A 21,455-nucleotide genomic window follows, 5' to 3' on the forward strand; every position below is an offset into this window, starting at 1 on the left:
TGGTCCAGAAGGTTCCACCAGGTCCCCAGGGCTGTGGGATGGTCCAGAAGGTTCCACCAGGTCCCCAGGGCTGTGGGAATGGTCCAGGAGGTTCCACCAGGTCCTCAGGACTTGGAGATGGTCCAGGAGGTTCCACCAGGTCCCTTGTGCTCCTCAACCCCACTGGAGATGGTGATGGGGGTGGGGATGGACATCCAAGGCGGGGGAGGGGGGTTCAGGAGCCCCTCCAGGGCCTGGAGGGGACATCCCACCCACGGCCATCTTCTCTTGCAGGGGTGGCCATCAGCACTTACGCCAAGTACTGCTACAACAAACTCCAGAAGGCTGCTTTGACCGGGGCCAAGAAGGTACCGAGCGGTGGGGGGGCCTGGAGGGGGTTGGAGAGGGGAGTGGTCACCCCTGCTTGGGGTGGGGGAGGGGGCTGCAAGGTGGGAAGGGTGGGGGAGTTTGGGAAGGAGTCACGGTCAGGATCATCCAGAGGGGTTGGGGATCTTCTGGAGAACTTCTGGAGAACTTCTGGGCACCTTGTAAAGACCATCTGGGCATCTTCTGGAAGCCTTCTGGAAACCTTGTGATGACCTTCTGGAGAGTTCCTGGGAACCTTCTGGAAAAACTTCTGCAGACCTTCGGGAGACCTTCTGCAGACCTTCTGGAAACTTTCTCAGGACCTTCTGGAGACCTTCGGAACTTCTGACCTCGACCTTCTGGAAACTTCCTAATGACCTTCTGGGAACCTTCTGGAAACTTTCTCAGGACCTTCTGGAGAGTTCCTGGGAACCTTCTGGAAACTTCCTAATGACCTTCTGGGAACCTTCTGGGAACTTCCTAATGACCTTCTGGGAATCTTCTGGAAACCTTGTAATGAACTTCTGCAGACCTTCTGGAGACCTTCTGGAAACTTCCTAATGACCTTCTGGGAACCTTCTGGAAACTTTCTGGGGACCTTCTGAAGACCTTGTAGGGACCTTCTGGGAACTTTCTCAGGAACTTCTGGAGACCTTCTGGGAGCTTTCTGAAGATCTTCTGAGGATTTTCTGGGAGTCCTTTTGGGGGACCTCTCCCATCCCATCCTACCCCACATCCACCGTGTCCATCTTCCCTTCCACGGTACCGGGTCTGGTGAGGAGCTTTCCAGAAGAACCCCAAGGCTGTGGCTCCTCCTCCTCCTGGACAACCCACTGGTGTAGCTTCTCCAGTGTGGAGGTGCCACCAGGATCCCTTGGGATCATCTCCAGGGCTGGATCTGCTTCCAGATCAGGATGGTGGGGGATGGTGGGACCATCTTGAGCTTCCCAGAAGAACCCCAAAGCTGTAACTCCTCCTCCTCCTGGACAACCCTCTGGTGTGGAGGTGCTACCAGGATCCCTTGGGATCTGCTGGATCTGCTTCCAGGTGGGGATGGTGGGTGGTGATGGGACCATCTTGAGCTTCCCAGAAGAATCTCAAAGCTGTGGCTCCTCCTCCTCCTGGACAACCCTCTGGTGTGGAGGTGCCACCAGGATCCCTTGGGATCATCTCCAGGGCTGGATCTGCTTCCAGATCAGGATGGTGGGGGATGGTGGGACCCCCCAGTGTTGAGCTTTCCAAGAGCTCTTTTCCAGAAGACTCCCAAGGCTGTGGCTCCTCCTCCTCCTGGACAACCCACCGGTGTGGAGGTGCCACCAGGATCCATTGGGATCTGCTGGATCTGCTTCCAGATCAGGATGGTTGGTGGGACCATCTTGAGCTTCCCAGAAGAATCCCAAGGCTGTGGCTGCTCCTCCTCCTCCTGGACAACCCACCAGTGTGGAGTTGCCACCAGGATCCCTTGGGATCACCCCCAGGGCTGGATCTGCTTCCAGATCAGGATGGTGGGGTGGTGGGACCATCTTGAGCTTCCCAGAAGAATCTCAAAGCTCCTCCTCCTGGACAACCCACCAGTTGTCCCACACACCTCCAGCGTGGAGGTGCCACCAGGATCCCTTGGGATCTGCTGGATCTCCTTCCAGATGGGGATGGTGGTGGAGGGGGGGTGATGATGAGACCCATCAGGACACCTCGACCACCTCCACCATCTCCCCCCGTGTGGTGGAGCCCTGGCTGGGAGGGAGGGGTGGAATGGAATGAAACGGAGGAGGAACCTCCCCCCCCGTGGTGACCCCGCGGTGTCCCCGGCAGGGCCTGAAGAAGCCGAACATGGAGGAGATCCGGCACGCCAAGAACGCCGTGTTCAACCCGTCCATGTTCGGCAGCTCCCTGCAGGACATCCTGCAGCTGCAGAGGGAGCGCTACCCCGAGCGCCAGCTGCCCTGGGTGCAGACGCGCCTGTCCGAGGAGGTCCTGGCGCTCAACGGCGACCAGACCGAGGGCATCTTCAGGTAAGGACACCCCACGGCCCAGGGGAGCCTCAGGGGGTGGTGGTGACCTGGAGATTCGGGGGTGGGAGGCGTGAATTGACTCGTTTTGGAGTGTTCTCCTCATCCTTCTCCACGGGGTCACCCCAGGGTGGTGGCAACCCAGAGCTTCTGGTGGTGGGAGCCATGAATCACCTCGTTTTGGGGTGTCCTCCTCATCCTTCTCCAAGGGGTCACCCCAGGGTGGCCACCTGGAGATTCGGGTGGTGGGAGGCACGAATCGTCTCGTTTTGGGGTGTCCTCCTGGTCCTTCCTGGTGTCCTTCTCCAGGGGGTCACCCCAGGGTGGTGGCAACCCACATCTTCCCCTGGTGGGAGCCATGAATCATCTCGTTTTGGGGTGTCCTCCTGGTCCTTCACTGTGTCCTTCTCCTTGGGTGACCCCAGGGTGGTGGCAACCCAGATCTTCTCCTGGTGGGAGCCACGTTTGGTGGAACCCAGACCCCCTCCTCTCTCCGAGGCCACCGTGGCTCCTCCCCCGGCCTCGTGCCGAGGTCTCGGTGGCCTCACCCAGCTCCCAGAGGGGCTGCACCCCCTCCCCAGGGGGCTCCCCGTGAGCACCCATGGGTGCTGAGCGGGCGGGTCCCTCCCTGTGCCCCCGCAGGGTCCCCGGGGACATCGACGAGGTCAACGCGCTCAAGCTGCAGGTGGACCAGTGGAAGATCCCCACGGGCTTGGAGGACCCCCACGTTCCTGGTAGGGACCTGGGGGGGATGGTGGGGGATCAGGAACCACCACCCAGGTGTCCTTCTCCATCCCCAGCTCCCTGTGGATCCACCTGCTCCTGTGTCCCACATCCCACCCCTTCTCCATCCCAAATTCCCTGTGGATCCACCTGCTGTCCCACCCCTTCTCCTTCCCAAATTCCCTGTGGATCCACCTGCTCCTATGTCCCACGTCCCACCCCTTCTCCTTCCCAAATTCCCTGTGGATCCACCTGCTCCTGTGTGCCACATCCCACCCCTTCTCCATCTCCACCTCCCTGTGGATCCACCTGCTCCTGTGTCCCACATCCCACCCCTTCTCCATCCCTAGCTCCCTCTGGATCCACCTGCTCCTGTGTGCCACATCCCACCCCTTCTCCATCCCCACCTCCCTGTGGATCCACCTGCTCCTGTGTCCCACATCCCACCCCTTCTCCTTCCCAAATTCCCTGTGGATCCACCTGCTCCTGTGTCCCACATCCCACCCCTTCTCCTTCCCAAATTCCCTGTGGATCCACCTGCTCCTGTGTGCCACATCCCACCCCTTCTCCTTCCCAAATTCCCTGTGGATCCACCTGCTCCTGTGTCCCATGTCCCACCCCTTCTCCATCCCCACCTCCCTGTGGATCCACCCCCCAGGAGAACCCTGTCCCACCCCTTCTCCATCCCCACCTCCCTGTGGATCCACCTGCTCCTTCCCAAATTCCCTGTGGATCCACCTGCTCCTGTGTCCAACACCTTCTCCTGGTGATGGATAGTGATGGATGGTGGTGGATGGTGGTGGATGGTTGGGTGGTTGATTGGGGGGATGATTGGGGGATGATTGGATGGTTGATTGGGAGGATAATTGGGTGATTGATTGGTGGGATGATTGGGGGGATGGTGGGGGATGATTGGGTGGATGATTGGGAGGATGATTGGGTGGTTGATTGGGAGGATGATTGGGTGGATGATTGGGGGAATGGTTGGGTGGATGATTGGGTGGATGGTTGGGTGGTTGATGGGGGGATGATTGGGTGGTTGATGGGGGGATGACTGGGGGGATGATTGGGTGGATGATTGGGTGGATGATTGGATGGTTGATTGGGTGGATGATTGGGTGGTTGATGGGGGGATGACTGGGTGGATGATTGGGGGAATGGTTGGGTGGATGATTGGGTGGATGGTTGGGTGGTTGATGGGGGGATGACTGGGGGGATGATTGGGAGGATGGTTGGGGGGACGGTGATGGATGGTGGTGGATGGTTGGGTGGACGATTGGATGGTTGATTGGGGGGATGATTGGATGGTTGATTGGGGGGATGGTGATGGATGGTGGTGGATGATTGGGTGGTTGATTGGGAGGATGGTTGGGAGGATGGTGGGGAGATGGTGATGGATGGTTGGGGGGATGGTGATGGATGGTTGGGGGGATGGTGATGGATGGTGGTGGATGGTTGAGTGGTTGATTGGGAGGATGGTTGGGGGGATGGTGATGGATGGTTGGGTGGTTGATTGGGAGGATGGTTGGGAGGATGGTTGGATGGTTGATTGGGTGGATGATTGGATGGTTGATTGGGTGGATGATTGGGGGGATGGTGGGGGATGATTGGGTGAATGATTGGGTGGTTGATTTGGGGGGATGGTGGGGAGATGGTGATGGATGGTTGGGAGGATGGTTGGATGGTTGATTGGGTGGATGATTGGGTGGTTGATTGGGAGGATGATGGGGGATGGTGGGGATGGTTGGGGGGATGATTGGGTGAATGATTGGGTGGTTGATTTGGGGGGATGGTGGGGAGATGGTGATGGATGGTGGTGGATGATTGGACGGTTGATTGGGAGTATGATGTGAGGATATTGATAAACCTCAACCAGCAGCTCCACCCACGACCCCACCACCCCCCCACCTCAGAACTCATCTCGGGGGGGGTTGGGCGATATCCAGGAGCTCCAGGAGGTCCCCACACCCCCCCTTTGTGTCTGCAGCCTCCCTGCTCAAGCTGTGGTACCGGGAGCTGGAGGAGCCGCTGATCCCCCACGACTTCTACGAGCGCTGCATCAGCCACTACGAGAACCCCGAGGCGGCCGTCGCCGTCGTCCACTCGCTGCCCAGGATCAACAAGATGGTGCTGTGCTACCTCATCCGCTTCCTCCAGGTGCTCATGGCCTTCCTTGGACCCCCTCACCCTCCTGGGGCGGGAGATCCTGGCTTGGGGGCTTCTCCTCGGGTGGTTTTGGGTCCTCCTTCTTTTTATGGCCCTGGTTCCTCCTCTTGGGGTGGTTCTGGCTCCTCCAAATTCCCCTCGTGCCAACCCTGCCCCTGGTTCCTCTTCCTGAGGTGGTTCTGGGTCCACCTTCTTCTTCCCACACCACATTTATGGTCCTGGTTGAACCTCCTGGTGGCTTCTCCTCAGGTGGTTTTGGGTCCACCTTCTTTTTATGGCCCTGGTTCCTCCTCTTGGGGTGGTTCTGGGTTCTCCAAATTCACCCCATGCCAACCCTGCCCCTGGTTCCTCTTCCTGAGGTGGTTCTGGGTCCTCCAAATTCACCCTGTGGTGACCCCCAAGAACCAGGAGCTCCATGAAATCCTCCCACCCATCTCCCACCCACCCCAGCTTGACCCTTGGGGTTCCTCCTCTTGGGGTGGTTCTGGCTCCTCCAAACTCATCCCATGCCAATCCTGCCCCTGGTTCACCCTTGGGGTTCCTCCTCTTGGGGTCCTCCAAATTCACCTCGTGCCACCCTTCCCCTGCTTGACCCTTGGGGTTCCTCCCCTTGAGGTGGTTCTGGCTCCTCCAAATTCACCTCGTGCCAACCCTTCCCCTGGTTCCTCTTCCTGAGGTGGTTCTGGCTCCTCCAAACCCATCCCATGCTGACCCTTCCCCTGCTTGACCCTCCTGGTTCCTCCTCTTGAGGTGGTTTTGGGGTCCTCCAAACTCATCCCATGCCAACCCTGCCCCTGGTTCCTCTTCCTGGGGTGGTTCTGAGTCCTCCAAACTCATCCCATGCCAACCCTGCCCCTGCTTGACCCTCCTGGTTCCTCCTCTTGGGCTCCTCCAAATTCACCCCGTGCCACCCTTCCCCTGCTTGACCCTTGGGGTTCCTCTTCCTGAGGTGGTTTTGGCTCCACCTTCTTCCCTCTCACCCCACATTTATGGCCCTGGTTGAACCTCCTGGTTCCTCCTCTTGGGATGGTTCTGGGTCCTCCAAATTCACCCCATGCTGACCCTGCTTGACCCTTGGGGTTCCTCCTCTTGGGGTGGTTCTGGCTCCTCCAAATTCACCCCGTGCCAACCCTGCCCCTGTTTGACCCTCCTGGTTCCTCCTCTTGGGGTCCTCCAAATTCACTTCGTGCCAACCCTGCCCCTGGTTCACCCTTGGGGTTCCTCCTCTTGGGGTGGTTCTGGCTCCTCCAAACTCATCCCATGCCAACCCTGCCCCTGGTTCACCCTTGGGGTGGTTCTGGCTCCTCCAAACTCATCCCATGCCAACCCTGCCCCTGGTTCACCCTTGGGGTGGTTCTGGCTCCTCCAAACTCATCCCATGCCAACCCTGCCCCTGGTTCACCCTTGGGGTGGTTCTGGCTCCTCCAAATTCACCCCATGCCAACCCTGTCCCTGGTTCACCCTTGGGATTCCTCCTCTTGGGGTCCTCCAAATTCACCCCATGCCAACCCCGCCCTCCTTGACCCTTGGGGTCGCTCCTCCCCTTCTCTGACCCTCCCCTCCCCTCCCCCCATTTCAGGTGTTCGTGCAGCCGGCCAACGTGGCGGTCACCAAGATGGACGTGAACAACCTGGCCATGGTGATGGCCCCCAACTGCCTGCGCTGCCGCTCGGACGACCCGCGCGTCATCTTCGAGAACACGCGCAAGGAGATGTCCTTCCTGCGCCTGCTCATCCAGCACCTCGACACCAGCTTCATGGAGGGCGTCCTATAGCGCTGCCCACCCCCCACACCCGCCCCACGCCCACCCTCAGGACCCTCGGGGAGGGGGGGAAGGGTGGAGGGGTCTCCCCAACCCCACCCAGCCCACCCCATCGATCTCGGTCCGGCCGCGTCACCGCCCCGACTCGGAGCGTTGATTGGGGAGGTTGAGGGGGAAAGAGGGGGGAAAAACCACCCCGAAACTCAGCCTGGAGGGGGGAGAGGATGGTGACAATGTGGGGGTGACAATGAGAGAGTGATGACAATGAGGGGGTGACAATGAGGGGGTGATGACAATGAGGGGGTGACAATGTGGGAGTGACAATGAGGTGGTGATGACAATGAGGGTGATGACAATGAGGGGGTGGTGATGACAATGAGGAGGGGGTGGTGGGAAGGGGTAGGTCAAGAAACCCCCAGGTGAACCTGGAAGACCCCGAAACCACCTCAGGAGGAGGAAGCAGGAGGGTCAAGCAGGGCGTGAACACCTTGGGGGATTGGTGGGAGGTGGGAGATGAGGGGAGGGACCACCTGGACCTGCTGGGCCTCCAAGATCTCCTGGAGAAGGTGGCACAGCGGGGACACCGCAGTGACCACCATGCCAGGAGAGCCCCAACCTGGCCTTGGGGGGTCCTTGCCGTGCCCTGGGTGGCTCCACCCGTCCAGTTGTCCATCCTGGGGTGCTGGAGGAGCTGGATGGGGTGGGGGGTTGGCCACACGTGTCACGGTGCCCACCCCATCTCCAGGGGGGCGGTTGGCACCACCAGCAGCTGTCCCACCACCCACGGGACCTGCTGGGCCTGGCCCGGGACCCACCCGGCCTTGAGACGCCCGTCTGGGGGTTCCTCATCCCCTCCTGGTCCTGCAGGGCACACCTTGGTGGGCATCATCCCCCCTCCTGGTCCTCCTGGACCATCCTGGCACCAGTCATCTCCTGGACCATCCTGGCACCAGTCACCCCCTCCTGGACCATCCTGGCACCAGTCATCTCCTGGACCATCCTGGCACCAGTCACCCCCTCCTGGTCCTCCTGGACCATCCTGGCACCAGTCATCTCCTCCTGGTCCATCCTGGCACCAGTCACCCTCTCCTGGACCATCCTGGCACCAGTCACCCCCTCCTGGGCCATCCTGGCACCAGTCACCCCCTCCTGGACCATCCTGGCACCAGTCATCTCCTCCTGGACCATCCTGGCACCAGTCATCTCCTCCTGGACCATCCTGGCACCAGTCACCCCCTCCTGGTCCTCCTGGTCCATCCTGGCACCAGTCACCCCCTCCTGGACCATCCTGGCACCAGTCACCCCCTCCTGGACCATCCTGGCACCAGTCACCCCCTCCTGGACCATCCTGGCACCAGTCACCTCCTCCTGGACCATCCTGGCACCACTCACCTCCTCCTGGACCATCCTGGCACCAGTCATCTCCTCCTGGTCCTCCTGGTCCTCCTGGCACCAGTCACCCCCTCCTGGACCATCCTGGCACCAGTCATCTCCTCCTGGTCCTCCTGGACCCATCCTGGGTCCTGGACCCATCCTGCTGCCATCATCTCCTGCTGGTCCCATCTTGGCACCCATCATCTCCTCCCAGTACTCCTGGACCCATCCTTTAGTTCAGAATCTCCTCCTGGATCTCCTGAGCCCATCTTGGTGTCCACCATCAACTCCTGATCCTCCTGGACCCATCCTGGATCCTGCTGCCATCATCTCCTCCTGGTCCCATCTTTGCACCCATCATCTCCTCCCAGTACTCCTGGACCCATCCTGGAGTTCAGAATCTCCTCCTGGATCTCCTGAGCCCATCGTGGTGCCTACCATCAACTCCTGATCCTCCTGGACCCATCATCTCCTCCTGGACCCATCTTGGTGTCCACCATCAACTCCTGATCCTCCTGGAGCCATCACCTCCTCCTGGAGCCATCCTGGTGTCCATCATCAACTCCTGATCCTGCTGGACCCATCAACTCCTGCTGGCCCCACCTTGGCACCCATCATCAAGTCCTGATCCTCCTGGAGCCATCCTGGATCCTGCTGCTCATCATCTCCTGCTGGTCCCATCTTTGCACCCATCATCTCCTCCCAGTACTCCTGGACCCATCCTGGAGTTCAGAATCTCCTCCTGGATCTCCTGAGCCCATCGTGGTGCCCATCATCATCTCCTGATCATCCTGGAGCCATCATCTCCTCCTGGACCCATCTTATACCCATCATCTCCTCCTGGAGCCATCCTGGTGTCCATCATCAACTCCTGATCCTCCTGGACCCATCATCTCCTCCTGGACCCATCTTGGCACCCATCATCAAGTCCTGATCCTCCTGGAGCCATCACCTCCTCCTGGCCCCATCTTGGTGTCCACCATCACCTCCTGAACCCACCTTGGCACCCATCACCTCCTGCTGGCCCCACCTTGGCACCCATCATCAAGTCCTGATCCTCCTGGACCCATCATCTCCTCCTGGCCCCATCTTGGTGTCCATCATCAACTCCTGATCCTCCTGGACACATCATCTCCTGCTGGACCCATCTTAATACCCATCATCTCCTCCTGGACCCACCTTGGTGTCCACCATCAACTCCTGATCCTTCTGGACCCATCATCTCCTCCTGAGCCCACCTTGGCACCCATCACCTCCTCCTGGCCCCATCTTGGTGTCCACCATCACCTCCTGAGACCCATCCTTCTGGACCCATCATCTCCTCCTGAGCCCACCTTGGCACCCATCACCTCCTCCTGGCCCCATCTTGGTGTCCACCATCACCTCCTGAACCCACCTTGGCACCCATCACCTCCTGAACCCACCTTGGCACCCATCACCTCCTGCTGAACCCACCTTGGCACCCATCACCTGCTGAACCCACCTTGGCACCCATCACCTCCTGCTGGGCCCACCTTGGCACCCATCACCTCCTGAACCCACCTTGGCACCCATCACCTCCCCCTACCTCTCCTGGTCCTGCCCAACCCATCCTGGTGCCCACCAACCCCTCCAGGACCCTCTTGGGTGCCCCCTCCGAGCTCCTCCAGGTCCTGCCCAGCCCACCTGGGCATCCCCCATCTCCTGCTGCTCCTCCAGGACCCACCTGGGCACCCACCTGGGCATCCCCCATCTCCTGCTCCTCCTGCAGGACCCACCTGGGCACCCACCTGGGCACCCACCTGGGCATCTCCCATCTCCTGCTCCTCCTGTGCCCACCTGGGCACCCACCTGGGCACCCACAGACACCTGCTCTGCTGGGACCCCCCCAGCTCCACCTGTGCCCCCCTTGGTGCCCCCCCAGGGCCCACCTTGGTGCCCCCTCCCCACCCCGGAGCCCGAAAGGTCCCCCCTGAGCTCCCCCCCAAGTGCCTTTGGGTCCACCCAAGGGGGGGCACCCACGGCTTTTGGGGGGGCACCCACGGCTTTTGGGGGCACCCATTTTGGGGGCACCCACAGGTTTAGGGGGCACCCACAGCTTTTGGGGGGCACCCCTTGTTTTGGGGGACACCCACAGGTTTAGGGGGACACCCATTTTTGGGGTGGGAGCACCCACAAGTTGGGGAGAGCACCCACCTGGTTTTGGGGGGCACCCAATGATTTGGGGGGGCACCCAATGATTTGGGGGGGGCACCCACAGGGTGGGGGGTCCCCGGCAGAGTTTATTGACCTATAAAGAGAATTATTAATTAAAAACACCCCCCCCAATTTAATGAACACCCCCCACCCCAATTTCTCCAAGGGAAGTCCCATGGGTGAAGGGGGGTCCCTAAGTTTGGGGGGGATCCCTACTTTGGGGGTCCCCAAAGTGGGACAAGGGGGGTCCCGAAGTGGGGTGGGGGGTCCCCAAATTTTAGGGGGGCGACCCTCAGTGCAGAAGAGTCCCACGGGTGATGGGGGGGTCCCCAATTTTGGGGGGGGTCCCCAAATTTGGGGGTATCCCCAAGTTTGGGAGGGGTCCCCAAGTTTGGGAGGGGTCCCCACTTTGGGGGTCCCAAAGTGGGACAAGGGGGTCCCAAAGTGGGGTGGGGGTCCCCAAATTTTGGGGGGCCCTCAGTGCAGAAGAGTCCCACGACTGGTGGATCCCCAATTTTGGGGGTCCCCAAGGTTGAGGGGTCCCAAAATGGGTTGGGGGTCCCAAAATTTGTGGAGGGGGGGTGGGGTCGCTCCCTCCCAGCTCTGCTCACTGCCAGGGGTGGGGGTCGGGGGCTCCTCCTCCTCCTCCCCTCTCTTTTCCCTCCTCTTCCCCACTCGTGTTTTTAACCAATTAATTCCTTTCTAATTAAGGATTTTAATTCATTCCTTTTTAATTCATTTCCCCCTGAGTTTCTTTTTAAACCTCGAGGTTTTTATTTATTATTATTATTATAATTATTATTATTATTATTATTAATATTAAAAAAGGGAGGGGGAGGAGGAAAATCCAAATTAAAGGGACCCCATCCCTTAAAAACTCCCACGCAAAAAAACCCCAAAAATTCCCGGATTCCTTTGGGAATTTCCCCAGACCCCCCAATCCATCGTGGGGTTGGGATTTTTAGGGTCCCCTTTCCCCTCCCCCAAAACTCTGTATTTTTTTGGGGAGAGGGGGCGAGGCTGCCCCTCCCTCCCCACGCGTGTGAATAAAAAGGTCCGTATGGGAAACACGAGGGGCCCGTGGGGTTTTTTGGGATTTTGGGGGATTTAGGGGGTTTGGGGGTTTAGGGGGTTTGGGGTCCCCAAAAATGCAGGGAGACCCCAACCCATCAGGACACCCGGCAGGAGCGGGGGAGGGGCTGGGGAGGGGGGAGGGGTTTATAGGGGCCGGGGGCGTTTAGGGGGCAATCTGTAGGGTGGGGGGTCTATGGGGTGAGGGGGGTCTATGGGGGGTCTATAGGGGTGTCTGTAGGGTGAGGGGGGTCTATGGGGGTGTCTGTAGGGTGGGGGGGTCTGTAGGGATGAGGGGAGGCCTATGGGGGTGGGGGGTCTATAGGGGTGTCTGTAGGGTGGGGGGGTCTATGGGGTGAGGGGGTCTATAGGGGTGTCTGTAGGGTGAGGGGGGTCTATGGGGTGAGGGGGGTCTATAGGGGTGTCTGTAGGGTGGGGGGCTCTATAGGGGTGTCTGTAGGGTGGGGGGTCTGTAGGGTGAGGGGGTCTATAGGGGTGTCTGTAGGGTGGGGGGTCTATAGGGGTGAGGGAGTCTGTAGGGGTGTCTGTAGGGTGGGGGGTCTGTAGGGTGTGTAGGGGGGGTCTGTAGGGGTGTCTGTAGGGTGGGGGGTCTGTAGGGGTGAGGGGGGTCTGTAGGGGTGTCTGTAGGGTGGGGGTCTATAGGGGTGAGGGGGTCTATGGGGGTGTCTGTAGGGTGGGGGTCTAAAGGCGTTTAGGGCTCTATAGGGGTGTCTGTAGGGTGAGGGGTGTCTGTAGGGTGGGGGTCTATAGGGTGTCTGTAGGGTGAGGGGTGTCTGTAGGGTGGGGGGTCTGTAGGGGTGTCTGTAGGGTGGGGGTCTAAAGGCGTTTAGGGCTCTATAGGGGGTCTGTAGGGTGGGGGGCTCTATAGGGGTGTTTAGGGGTGTTTATGGGGGGTGTCTGTAGGGTGGGGGGGTTCTGAAGGGGTGAGGGGGCGTGGCTAGGGGAGGGGCGTGGCTACGTATGAAGTGGGCGTGGCTATGGATGAGGTGGGCGTGGCTATGGGAGGAGGGGGCGCTGCTATGGGGGCGTGGCTATGGGAGAAGGGGGCGTGTCTACAGGATGAGGGCGTGTCTATAGAGGAGGGGGCGTGGCCATGGGAGCAGGGGGCGTGTCTATCCGATTCCCCGCCCTCTGGCCACGCCCCCGTGCGCGATCCCCGCGCTGTGATTGGCGGGGTCCCGCGCGCAGGCCGAAGTGGCGCCGCCGTACGGGCTGGGGGCGAGCGGGGCCGCGCGCGGTGAGTGGGGGCGCCATGTTGGGAAGGGGGAGGCGACCCTTCTGGGGGTGTTTGGGGGCTTTGGGGGTCTTGAGGGGGTGGGAAGGGTTGGGGGCGGCCCTTGGGGTGGCGGGGAGGGTTTGGGGAGCAGGGGTGGCTCGGGAGGGGCCGGGAGGGTGAGGGGGTGGGCCCGGGGTGGGGGCGCTGAGTGGGGGCGCCATCTTGGGGGCGGCGGCCCCGTCGGGGAGGTCTGGGGGTTTTGGGGGTCCTGAGGGGTCCCAAGGGCCGGGGCGGCCCTTGGGGGAGGGGAAGGTTTTGGGGGTCTCTGTGGGTTGGGAGGGTCCCTGAGGGGAGCGGCGCTGAGGGGGAGGGGGCGCCATGTTGGGGGGCTGGAGAGGCTGGGGGGCTCTGGGGTCTCTGGGGAGGTTGAGGGGGCTCAGGGGGGGCTCAGGGGAGGTCTGGAGGAGGTTGAGGGGGCTGAGGGGGTCTCTGGGGAGGTTGAGGGGGCTCAGGGGTCTCTGGGGAGGTTGGGGGCTCTGAGGGTGGTCCTTGAGGGCGGTTGAGGGCTGGGCTCAGGGGGTCTCTGGGGAGGGCTTGGGGGCGGTCTCTGGGGTGGGTCCTTGAGGGCTTGGGAGGGGATGGGCCAGGGGGTTTGGGTGGGCTTTGGGCGCTCCTTGGGGTGCAGGGCAGGGTCTAGGGGTCTCGGGTTTGGGGGCCAGGTGGGTTTGGGGGTCTCAGGTGGGTTGGGGTCTGGGGGGTTCTCGGGAGGTGGGTTGGAGGCTGGGAGGGGTTTGGGTGGGCTTTGGGTGCTCCTTGGGGTGCAGGGCAGGGTCTGGGGGTCTCAGAGTGGGTTCTGGGGAGGCTCAGGTGGGTTCTGGGGGGTTTGGAGGGGCTGGGGTACTCCTTGAGGGGCTGGGCAGGGTTTGGGGGTCTCAGGTGGGTCTGGGGGTCTCGGGGGGTTGGGGGGTTCTCAGGTGGGTTTGGGGGTCTCCAGGTGGGTCTGGGGGTCTCCAGGTGGGTTTGGGGGTCTCAGGTGGGTCTGGGGGTCTTGGGTGGGTTCTGGGCTGTTCGAACAGCCGATTTGGGGAGTCCCAAAAGCGGGGCTTGGGGGCTGCACTTGCCCCTCCAGTTGGGGGTTTATGGGAGCTGGTCCTTGAGTTGAGGGAAGGCCGATTTTGGGGTCCCTGGGGCGTTTTGTTGGGGACAAGACCCCCTTTTTTGGGTACCACTTTGGGGGTCCCACCCTTTACTTCTCCCTCCTCCCATTTTTTCGGGATCTCCTTGGATTTGGGGCTCCCTGGGATTTTTTCCCCCTGATGGGAGATGTCCCCCAGATCTCATCTATGTCCCCCTCCCCAAATCCCGCAGCCCCCCCGCCGTGCCCATGGATTCCCTGCTGTTCCTCTGCGCCCGCCGCGTGGCGTCCGTGGCCCCCCTGCCCTCCGTGCCCCCCCACCTGTACCCCGTGCTTTTCCAAGCGGCCTTCCTGGATGGCAGGGCCCAAATCCTGCGGGATTTGGTGGCCCGCTGGCCCTTCCCGGCCCTGCACCTGCAGCGGCTCGTGGGGAGCCGGGAGCTGCTCCGGGACCACTCGTCCAAGCTCTGCGTCCAGGCCGTCATCGGAGCCGTCCTGGAGCAGCTGCGCCGGGACATGGAGGAGCCAGGACGGGATTCCAGGTGTGGGGATTCTGGGATGCAGCAAACCCCGAATCTGTTGTCCTCAGGGTGTTTTCCTGCTTGTTGATCCCTGGATTTCCCTGGCACAGACAGCTGGGGTTGGGAATTCTGGGATACAACAACCCAAATCTTTCCTCCTCGGAGTGTTTTCCTGCTTCTTTATCCCTGGGTTTCTCTGCTTTCCCTGGCACAGCCAGGTGGGGTTGGGAATTCTGGGATACAGCAAACCTCAAATCCGTCATCCTCAGGATGTTTTCCTGCTTGTTGATCCCTGGGGTTTTCCTGGCACATTCAGCTGGGGTTGGGAATTCTGGGATACAACAACCCAAATCCATCCCACTCGGTTGTTTTCCTGCTTGTTGATGCCTGGATTTCGCTTTTCCTGGCACAGCCAGGTGTGCTGGGAATTCTGGGATACAGCAAACCCCAAATCCGTCATCCTCGGGGTGTTTTCCTGCTTGTTGATCCCTGGATTTCCCTGGCACAGCCAGGTGGGGTTGGGAATTCTGGGATACAACAAACCCCAAATCCGTCATCCTCGGGGTGTTTTCCTGCTTCTTTATCCCTGGGTTTCTCTGCTTTTCCTGACACAGCCAGGTGGGGTTGGGAACTCTGGGATACAACAACCCAATTCCATCCTCCTCAGGCATTTTCCTGCTTGTTGATCCCTGGGTTTCCCCCTTTTCCTGGCACAACCAGCGTGATTCCAGGTGTGCTGGGAATTCTGGGATACAACAACCCAAATCCATCCTCGGGGTGTTTTCCTGCTTGTTGATCCCTGGATTTCCCTGGCACAGCCAGCTGGGGTTGGGAATTCCGGGATACAACAACCCAATTCCATCCTCCTTGAGTGTTTTCCTGCTTGTTGATCCCTGGGTTTCTCTGCTTTCCTGGCACAGCCAGGTGTGCTGGGAATTCTGGGATACAACAACCCAAATCCATCATCCTCGGGGTGTTTTCCTGCTTGTTTATCCCTGGGTTTCCCCCCTTTTCCTGGCACAACCAGTGCAATTCCAGGTGTGCTGGGAATTCTGGGATACAGCAAAGCCCAAATCCATCCTCGGGGTGTTTTCCTGCTTGTTGATCCCTGGGTTTTCCTGGCAAAGCCAGCTGGGGTTGGGAATTCTGGGATACAGCAACCCAATTCCATCCTCCTCGGATGTTTTCCTGATCATTTCTCCCTGGATTCCCCCCCTTTTCCTGGCCCATCCCATGCAATTCCAGGTGTGTTGGGAACTCTGGGATACAACAAAGCCCAAATCCGTCATCCTCGGGGTGGTTTCCTGCTTGTTGAGCCCTGGGTTTTCCTGGCACAGCCAGGTGTGCCGGGAATTCTGGGATACAACAACCCAAATCCATCCTCCTTGGGTGTTTTCCTGCTCGTTTATCCCTGGATTTCCCCCACTTTTCCTGGCACAGCCAAGTGGATTTGGGAACTCTGGGATACAACAACCCAATTCCTTTCTCCTTGGGTGTTTTCCTGCTTGTTTATCCCTGGATTCCCTCCTTTTCCTGGCACATCCCGTGCCATTCCAGGTGTGCTGGAAATTCTGGGATACAACAACCCAAATCCTTCCTCCTTGGGTGTTTTCCTGCTTGTTGATCCCTGGATTTCCCCCCCTTTTCCTGGCACAGGGTTTGGGAACTCTGGAATACAACAACCCAAATCCATCCTCCTTGGGTATTTTCCTACTCATTGATCCCTGGATTCCCCTCCTTTTCCTGGCCCATCCCATGCCATTCCAGGTGTGTTTTGAACTCTGGGATACAACACCCCAAACCCATCCTCCTCAGTCATTTTCCTACTCGTTAATCCCTGGATTCCCCCCCTTTTCCTGGCCCATCCCATGCCATTCCAGGGCAATCAGGACCCCACCCCCTTGCTCCATTCCCCTCCAGGATGTTTGATGTTTTCCCTCTTGTTCACTCCCACTTTTCCCACTTTTCCCCCTTTTCCCCGGAGCAGCCGCTGCCGTCTGCGCGTGCTGGACGTGACGGGGCTGCCCGAGGACGCCGCCGGCCGCGCCGCGGACGGGATGAGCGTCTGGTCGGGCACCGTGGCCCTGGCCAAGGCGTGCGTGGAGGCGGCCAAGCAGCAGCGGGAATGCCGGGAATTCCAGCGGCGCGGGGCCAAGCGCCACAAGGGCCGCTCCTCCTCCCCCTCCTCCTTCCTCCCCCCTCCCCTCACCGCGCCGGCGTCGACGTCCACGCCGACTTCTTCGTCAACCGCGCGTCCTACGGCGTGCTGCGCGACGCGCTCCAGGCGGGCGACGCCGGCCCCCTGCGCCTGCGCTGCCGCGAGTTCCAGGCCGAGAAGCTGTCGGTGGACGGCATCGTGAGCCTGCTGAAATCCCTGGAGCCCGCCGGGTGCGGCGCGTGGACCTGCGCTTCCGCAACCTGGGCCTGACGGGGCTGTCGGTGGTGCTGCTGCACCTGTCGCAGTTCCCCGACCTGCGCAGCCTGAAGCTGCAGTACAGCAACGTGGACGTGCGGCGCGCCACGCCCGAGCTGCTGCTGGGCATCCGCTGCCTGGCCCGCGAGCTGGGCAAGCTGCCCAGCCTCAAGGAGCTCAACCTGGGCTCCTCACGCCTCTCCGGGAACCTGCGCCAGGTGCTCTGGTAGGTCCATGGGCCCTGTGGGTTCCCACGCGGTTTTCGGGTTAAAGGGGTTTAGGTTTGGTGGCTTTGGAGGGGTTGGATGAGCTTGGGTGGTGATTTTGGAGGGGTTTGATGATTTTGGGTGGTGTTTTTGGAGGAGGGGTTTGATGAGCTTGGGTGGTGTTGGAGGAGGGGTTTGATGAGCTTGAGTGGTGTTGGAGGGGATTGGTGGCTTTGGATGGGTTTGATGAGCTTGGGTAGTCTTGGAGGGGTTGGATGAGCTTGGGTGGCTTTGGAGGTGTTGGATGAGCTTGGGTGGTGTTGGAGGGTTTGATGAGCTTGGGTGGTGTTGGTGGAGGGGTTGGATGAGCTTGGGTGGTGATTTTGGAGGGGTTTGATGAGCTTGGGTGGTGTTGGAGGGGTTGGATGAGCTTGGGTGGTTTTGGAGGAGGGGTTTGATGAGCTTGGGTGGTGTTTGGGTTTGGGGGGCTTTGGAGGGGTTGGATGAGCTTGGGTGTTGATTTTGGAGGGGTTGGATGAGCTTGGGTGGCTTTGGAGGAGTTTGATGAGCTTGGGTGGTGTTGGAGGGGTTGGATGACCTTGGGTGATTTTGGAGGAGGGGTTTGATGACCTTGGGTGGTGTTGGAGGAGGGGTTGGATGAGCTTGGGTGGTGTTGGAGGGGTTGGATGGTTTTGGGTGGTGTTGGAGGGGTTTGATGAGCTTGGGTGTTGATTTTGGAGGGGTTTGATGACCTTGGGTGGTGTTGGAGGGGTTGGATGACCTTGGGTGGTGTTGGTGTTGTCAGTGCCGTGTTTTGGTGTCCCGGTGTTTTCATGGGGCCAGGATTCCGTAATTCCCCTGATTTTCCTGGTTCTGTGGTGTCCTGATTTCGGGAACCTGTAATTCAGTGACCTCAGAATCCCATCATTCCATTGTTCCATGAATCCTTACCCCATCATCCCATGAATCCCTGACCCCATCATCCCATTGTTCCATGAATCCATGACCCCACAATCCCATGAATCCATGACCCCACAATCCCATCATTCCATGAATCCATGACCCCACAATCCCATCATTCCATGAATCCATGACCCCACAATCCCATGAATCCATGACCCCATCATTCCATGAATCCATGACCCTAGATTCCCATCGTTCCATGAATCCTTGACCCCATCATCCCATCATTCCGTGAATCCTTGATCCCATAATCCTCTTATTCCATGATTCCATGAATCCATGACCCCACAATCCCATCATCCCATGATTCCATAAATCCTTGCCCCCATAATCCTCTCATCCTGTGCTTCCATGAATCCATGATCCCACAATCCCTTCATCCCACATTCCATGAATCCATGATCCCACAATCTCTTCATCCCATGATTCCATAAATCCTTGACCCCATAATCCCCTCATCCCATCATCCCATGAATCCCTGATCCCACAATCCCATCATTCCATGAATCCATGATCCCACATCTCCCTAAGTCCATGATGCCATCATCTCATGACTCCATAACTCCACAATCCCATAACCCCACAATCCCACAATCCCACGATCCCATAACCCCACAATCCCATAACCCCACAATCCCATGACCCCACAATCCCATGACCCCACAATCCCACGATCCCGTAACTCCACGCCCCCGTGGCTCCGTGATCCCGCAATTCCAAGGCTCCGTGACCTCCTCATTCCCTGATTTTGCAAAGCCGGGCTCGGTGCTCTTGGCCCTCTTTCCCACCCTCAGCGATCCCACAATCCCAGGATTTTATTATCCCACCACCCCAGCGATTCCATGTCCTGGAACTCCACCATTCCAACCCCAAGGCTCCACAATCCCATAATCCCAAACTTTCCCTCGATGCTCTTGGACTCTTCCCCAACCTCACTTATCCCAGGATTTTATTATCCCACCACCCCAGTGATTCCTGGAACTCCATGATCCCGACTCCACAACCCCCAAGGCTCCACAATCCCATAATCCCAACCTTGCCCTCGATGCTCTTGGACTCTTCCCCAACCCCAGTGATCCCAGGATTTTATTATCCCACCACCCCAGCGATTCCTGGAACTCCACCATTCCAACTCTACAACCCCCAGGGCTCCACAATCCCCATAATCCCAAACTTTTCCTCGATGTTCTTGGACTCTTCCCCAACCCCAGTGATCCCAGGATTTTATTTTCCCACCACCCCAGTGATTCCTGGAACTCCACCATTCTGACTCCACAAACCCCAAAGCTCCACAATCCCATAATCCCATAATCCCAAACTTTACCTCGATGCTCTTGGACTCTTCCCCAACCTTGATGATCCCCCCATCCCAGATTGACCCTCGGGGCTCCCCGGCCGCGTTCCCTCCGGGAAATTCGGGAAGCACGCTGTGGCTCCCACACTTTGGGGTCACATTTCCTCCCATCTCTTCCTCCTCCCGCAGCGAGCTCCAGGCCCCTCTGGAAAGCTTGGAACTGGCCTTCTGCTCCCTCCTGCCCGCCGACTTCGCCTTCCTGTGCCAGAGCGTCCACGCGGCCGCCCTCAAGAGGCTGGACCTGAGCGGCCACGACTTCTCGCAGAGCCTCCTGCAGCCGCTGCGGCAGCTCCTGGAGGAGACCTCGCCCTCGCTGCTCCACCTGGACCTCATGGAGTGCCGCCTGACGGACTCGCACCTGCACTCCCTGCTGGCCTCGCTGCGCCGCTGCTCCCGCCTGCGCTTCCTCGGCCTCTTCGGCAACGCGCTGAGCACGGCGGGGCTGCGCGAGCTGCTGCGCCAGACCGTGCCCTTCCCGGAGCTGCGGCTCGTGGTGTACCCGCTGCCCGTCGACTGCTACAAGCCGGGGCCGCTGCAGCGCCGCTCGGGCTCGCGCTGGCTCCTGGAGGAGCGGCTGGACCGCGAGAAGCTGGGGGCGGCCAGCGCCGAGCTGGCGCGGCTCCTGGAGAGCTCCGGCAGGGCCGACGTGGTGTGGACCTACAACCCCTACGGCCACGGGGCGCTGGATTACTTCTCCTTGTAGCTCTTCCTCGTGGAGGGGGGATGGGGGGGAGGTGGGAGCTTCCCTAAGGTCCTTCCGTACGCCGGGAATGGCGGGAATTGCGCGGCATTTCCGCGCGGACAGCCGGGGGGTTCCGGCCCGGCCCGCGGGGTTTCTGCTGAGAGGGGGGGGTTCTGCCTCAGCCCGGTGGTTTTCCAGCTCATCCCGGTGGTTTTCCAGCTCATCCTGGTGTTTTCCACCTCATTGGGATGAGGTGGAAAAACACCGGGATGAGGTGGAAAAACATTGGGATGTTTTTCCACCTCATCCCAATGTCTTTCCGCCTCATCCTGGTGTTTTCCAGCTCATCCCAGTGGTTTTCCGCCTCATCCCAGTGTTTTTCCACCTCATCCCAGTGTTTTCCACCTCATCCCAGTCTTTCCACCTCATCCCAGTGTTTTTCCGCCTCATCCCAATGTCTTCCCACCTCATCCTGGTGTTTTTCCACCTCATCCCAGTGTCTTTCCACCTCATCCCAATGTTTTTCCACCTCATCCCAGTCTTTCCACCTCATCCCAACATCTTTCCACCTCATCCCAGTGTTTTTCCGCCTCATCCCAATGTTTTTCTGCCTCATCCCAGTCTTTCCACCTCATCCCAGTGTTTTTCCGCCTCATCTCAGTGTCTTTCCACCTCATCCCAACATCTTTTCACCTCATCCCAGTCTTTCCACCTTATCCCGGTGTTTTCCCACCTCATCCTGCTAGTTCCCCACCTCCTTCTGGTGCTTTTCCACCTCATTCCAGTATTTTCTCCCCTTCTCTTGGTGCTATTCCACCCCCATCCCGGTGTTTTCCCACCTCATCCCAGTGTTTTCCCACTTCATCCTGGTGTTTCCCACCTTATCCCTCTGCTCTCCCCCTCATCCCGCTGATTTTCCCCCTCCATCCCAGTGTTCCTCCCCTCATCCCGAAATTCCCCCTCCCATCCCGTTGCCTTTTCCCCCTCATCCCCCTTCCCTTTCCCACCTTTTCCTCTCCATCCCAACCTTTTCCCAACCTCATTTAAATGGGAAATGTTGGGGTTTTTCCCAGCCCATCCCAATGTTTTTTCTTTTCATTCCCCCCTCCCTCCCCTGCCCAGGAATCCGGGATGGATCCGGAACCCCCCCTGGAACCAACCCGGGCTGGGGGAGTGGTGATTAACGGGCCGTTAATTAACGGGCTGGCAATTAACGGGAAGGGTGGGAGGGGTGGGATGTGATGGGATGGGGATGGAGCCCTCTGGGATTGTCCCCCTGGAATTGCAGCGGTTTAGGAAAATAAAGGAATTAAGGCAAA

The 21,455-nt window shown here is 59.5% G+C and overlaps 3 protein-coding genes and 1 long non-coding RNA gene across 6 annotated transcripts; 3 read left to right on the top strand and 1 right to left on the bottom strand.

Annotated features, from left to right (window-relative positions):
- Nucleotides 1-273: 273 nt before the first annotated feature.
- ARHGAP39 (Rho GTPase activating protein 39) lies at nucleotides 274-7,145 on the top strand (the record flags this gene model as incomplete). Its single annotated transcript, XM_050319656.1, has 5 exons — nucleotides 274-347; nucleotides 2,158-2,357; nucleotides 2,997-3,088; nucleotides 5,065-5,234; nucleotides 6,823-7,145. Coding segments are annotated over 5 exons (731 nt in total), but the record flags the coding sequence as incomplete, so codon positions are not given.
- Nucleotides 7,146-7,229: 84 nt separating this feature from the next.
- LOC126642247 (foot protein 1 variant 2-like) lies at nucleotides 7,230-9,009 on the top strand. The gene is made up of 4 exons (XM_050319660.1): nucleotides 7,230-7,240; nucleotides 7,873-8,069; nucleotides 8,121-8,367; nucleotides 8,398-9,009. Exons 1-4 carry the CDS (start codon nucleotides 7,230-7,232, stop codon nucleotides 8,828-8,830), a joined length of 888 nt encoding a protein of 295 aa, XP_050175617.1. The 3' UTR covers nucleotides 8,831-9,009.
- A 5,209-nt stretch (nucleotides 9,010-14,218) lies between these two features.
- LRRC14 (leucine rich repeat containing 14) lies at nucleotides 14,219-20,459 on the top strand. Its single transcript, XM_050319664.1, is given in 5 exon segments — nucleotides 14,219-14,539; nucleotides 16,506-16,719; nucleotides 16,722-16,902; nucleotides 16,905-17,157; nucleotides 19,584-20,459. Coding segments are annotated over 5 exon segments (1,515 nt in total). The 5' UTR covers nucleotides 14,219-14,246; the 3' UTR covers nucleotides 20,158-20,459.
- On the bottom strand, nucleotides 20,447-21,097 carry LOC126642252 (uncharacterized). 3 transcript variants are annotated; one of them, XR_007629402.1, is made up of 5 exons: nucleotides 21,017-21,097; nucleotides 20,870-20,975; nucleotides 20,767-20,829; nucleotides 20,624-20,705; nucleotides 20,447-20,521 (listed from the first exon to the last, which is right to left on the bottom strand). It is a non-coding gene; the product is annotated as an uncharacterized LOC126642252 (long non-coding RNA). The 3 variants fall into 3 exon arrangements; XR_007629400.1 differs by lacking the exon at nucleotides 20,447-20,521 and adding an exon at nucleotides 20,535-20,602 and having other exon boundaries at nucleotides 20,645-20,726; XR_007629401.1 differs by lacking the exon at nucleotides 20,447-20,521 and having other exon boundaries at nucleotides 20,603-20,644; nucleotides 20,685-20,726.
- Between the last annotated feature and the right edge of the window lie 358 nt (nucleotides 21,098-21,455).

The sequence above is a fragment of the Myiozetetes cayanensis genome, unplaced genomic scaffold (assembly GCF_022539395.1).
Source record: "Myiozetetes cayanensis isolate MyiCay16 unplaced genomic scaffold, myiCay2020 scf223, whole genome shotgun sequence".
NCBI classification, from domain to species: domain Eukaryota; kingdom Metazoa; phylum Chordata; class Aves; order Passeriformes; family Tyrannidae; genus Myiozetetes; species Myiozetetes cayanensis.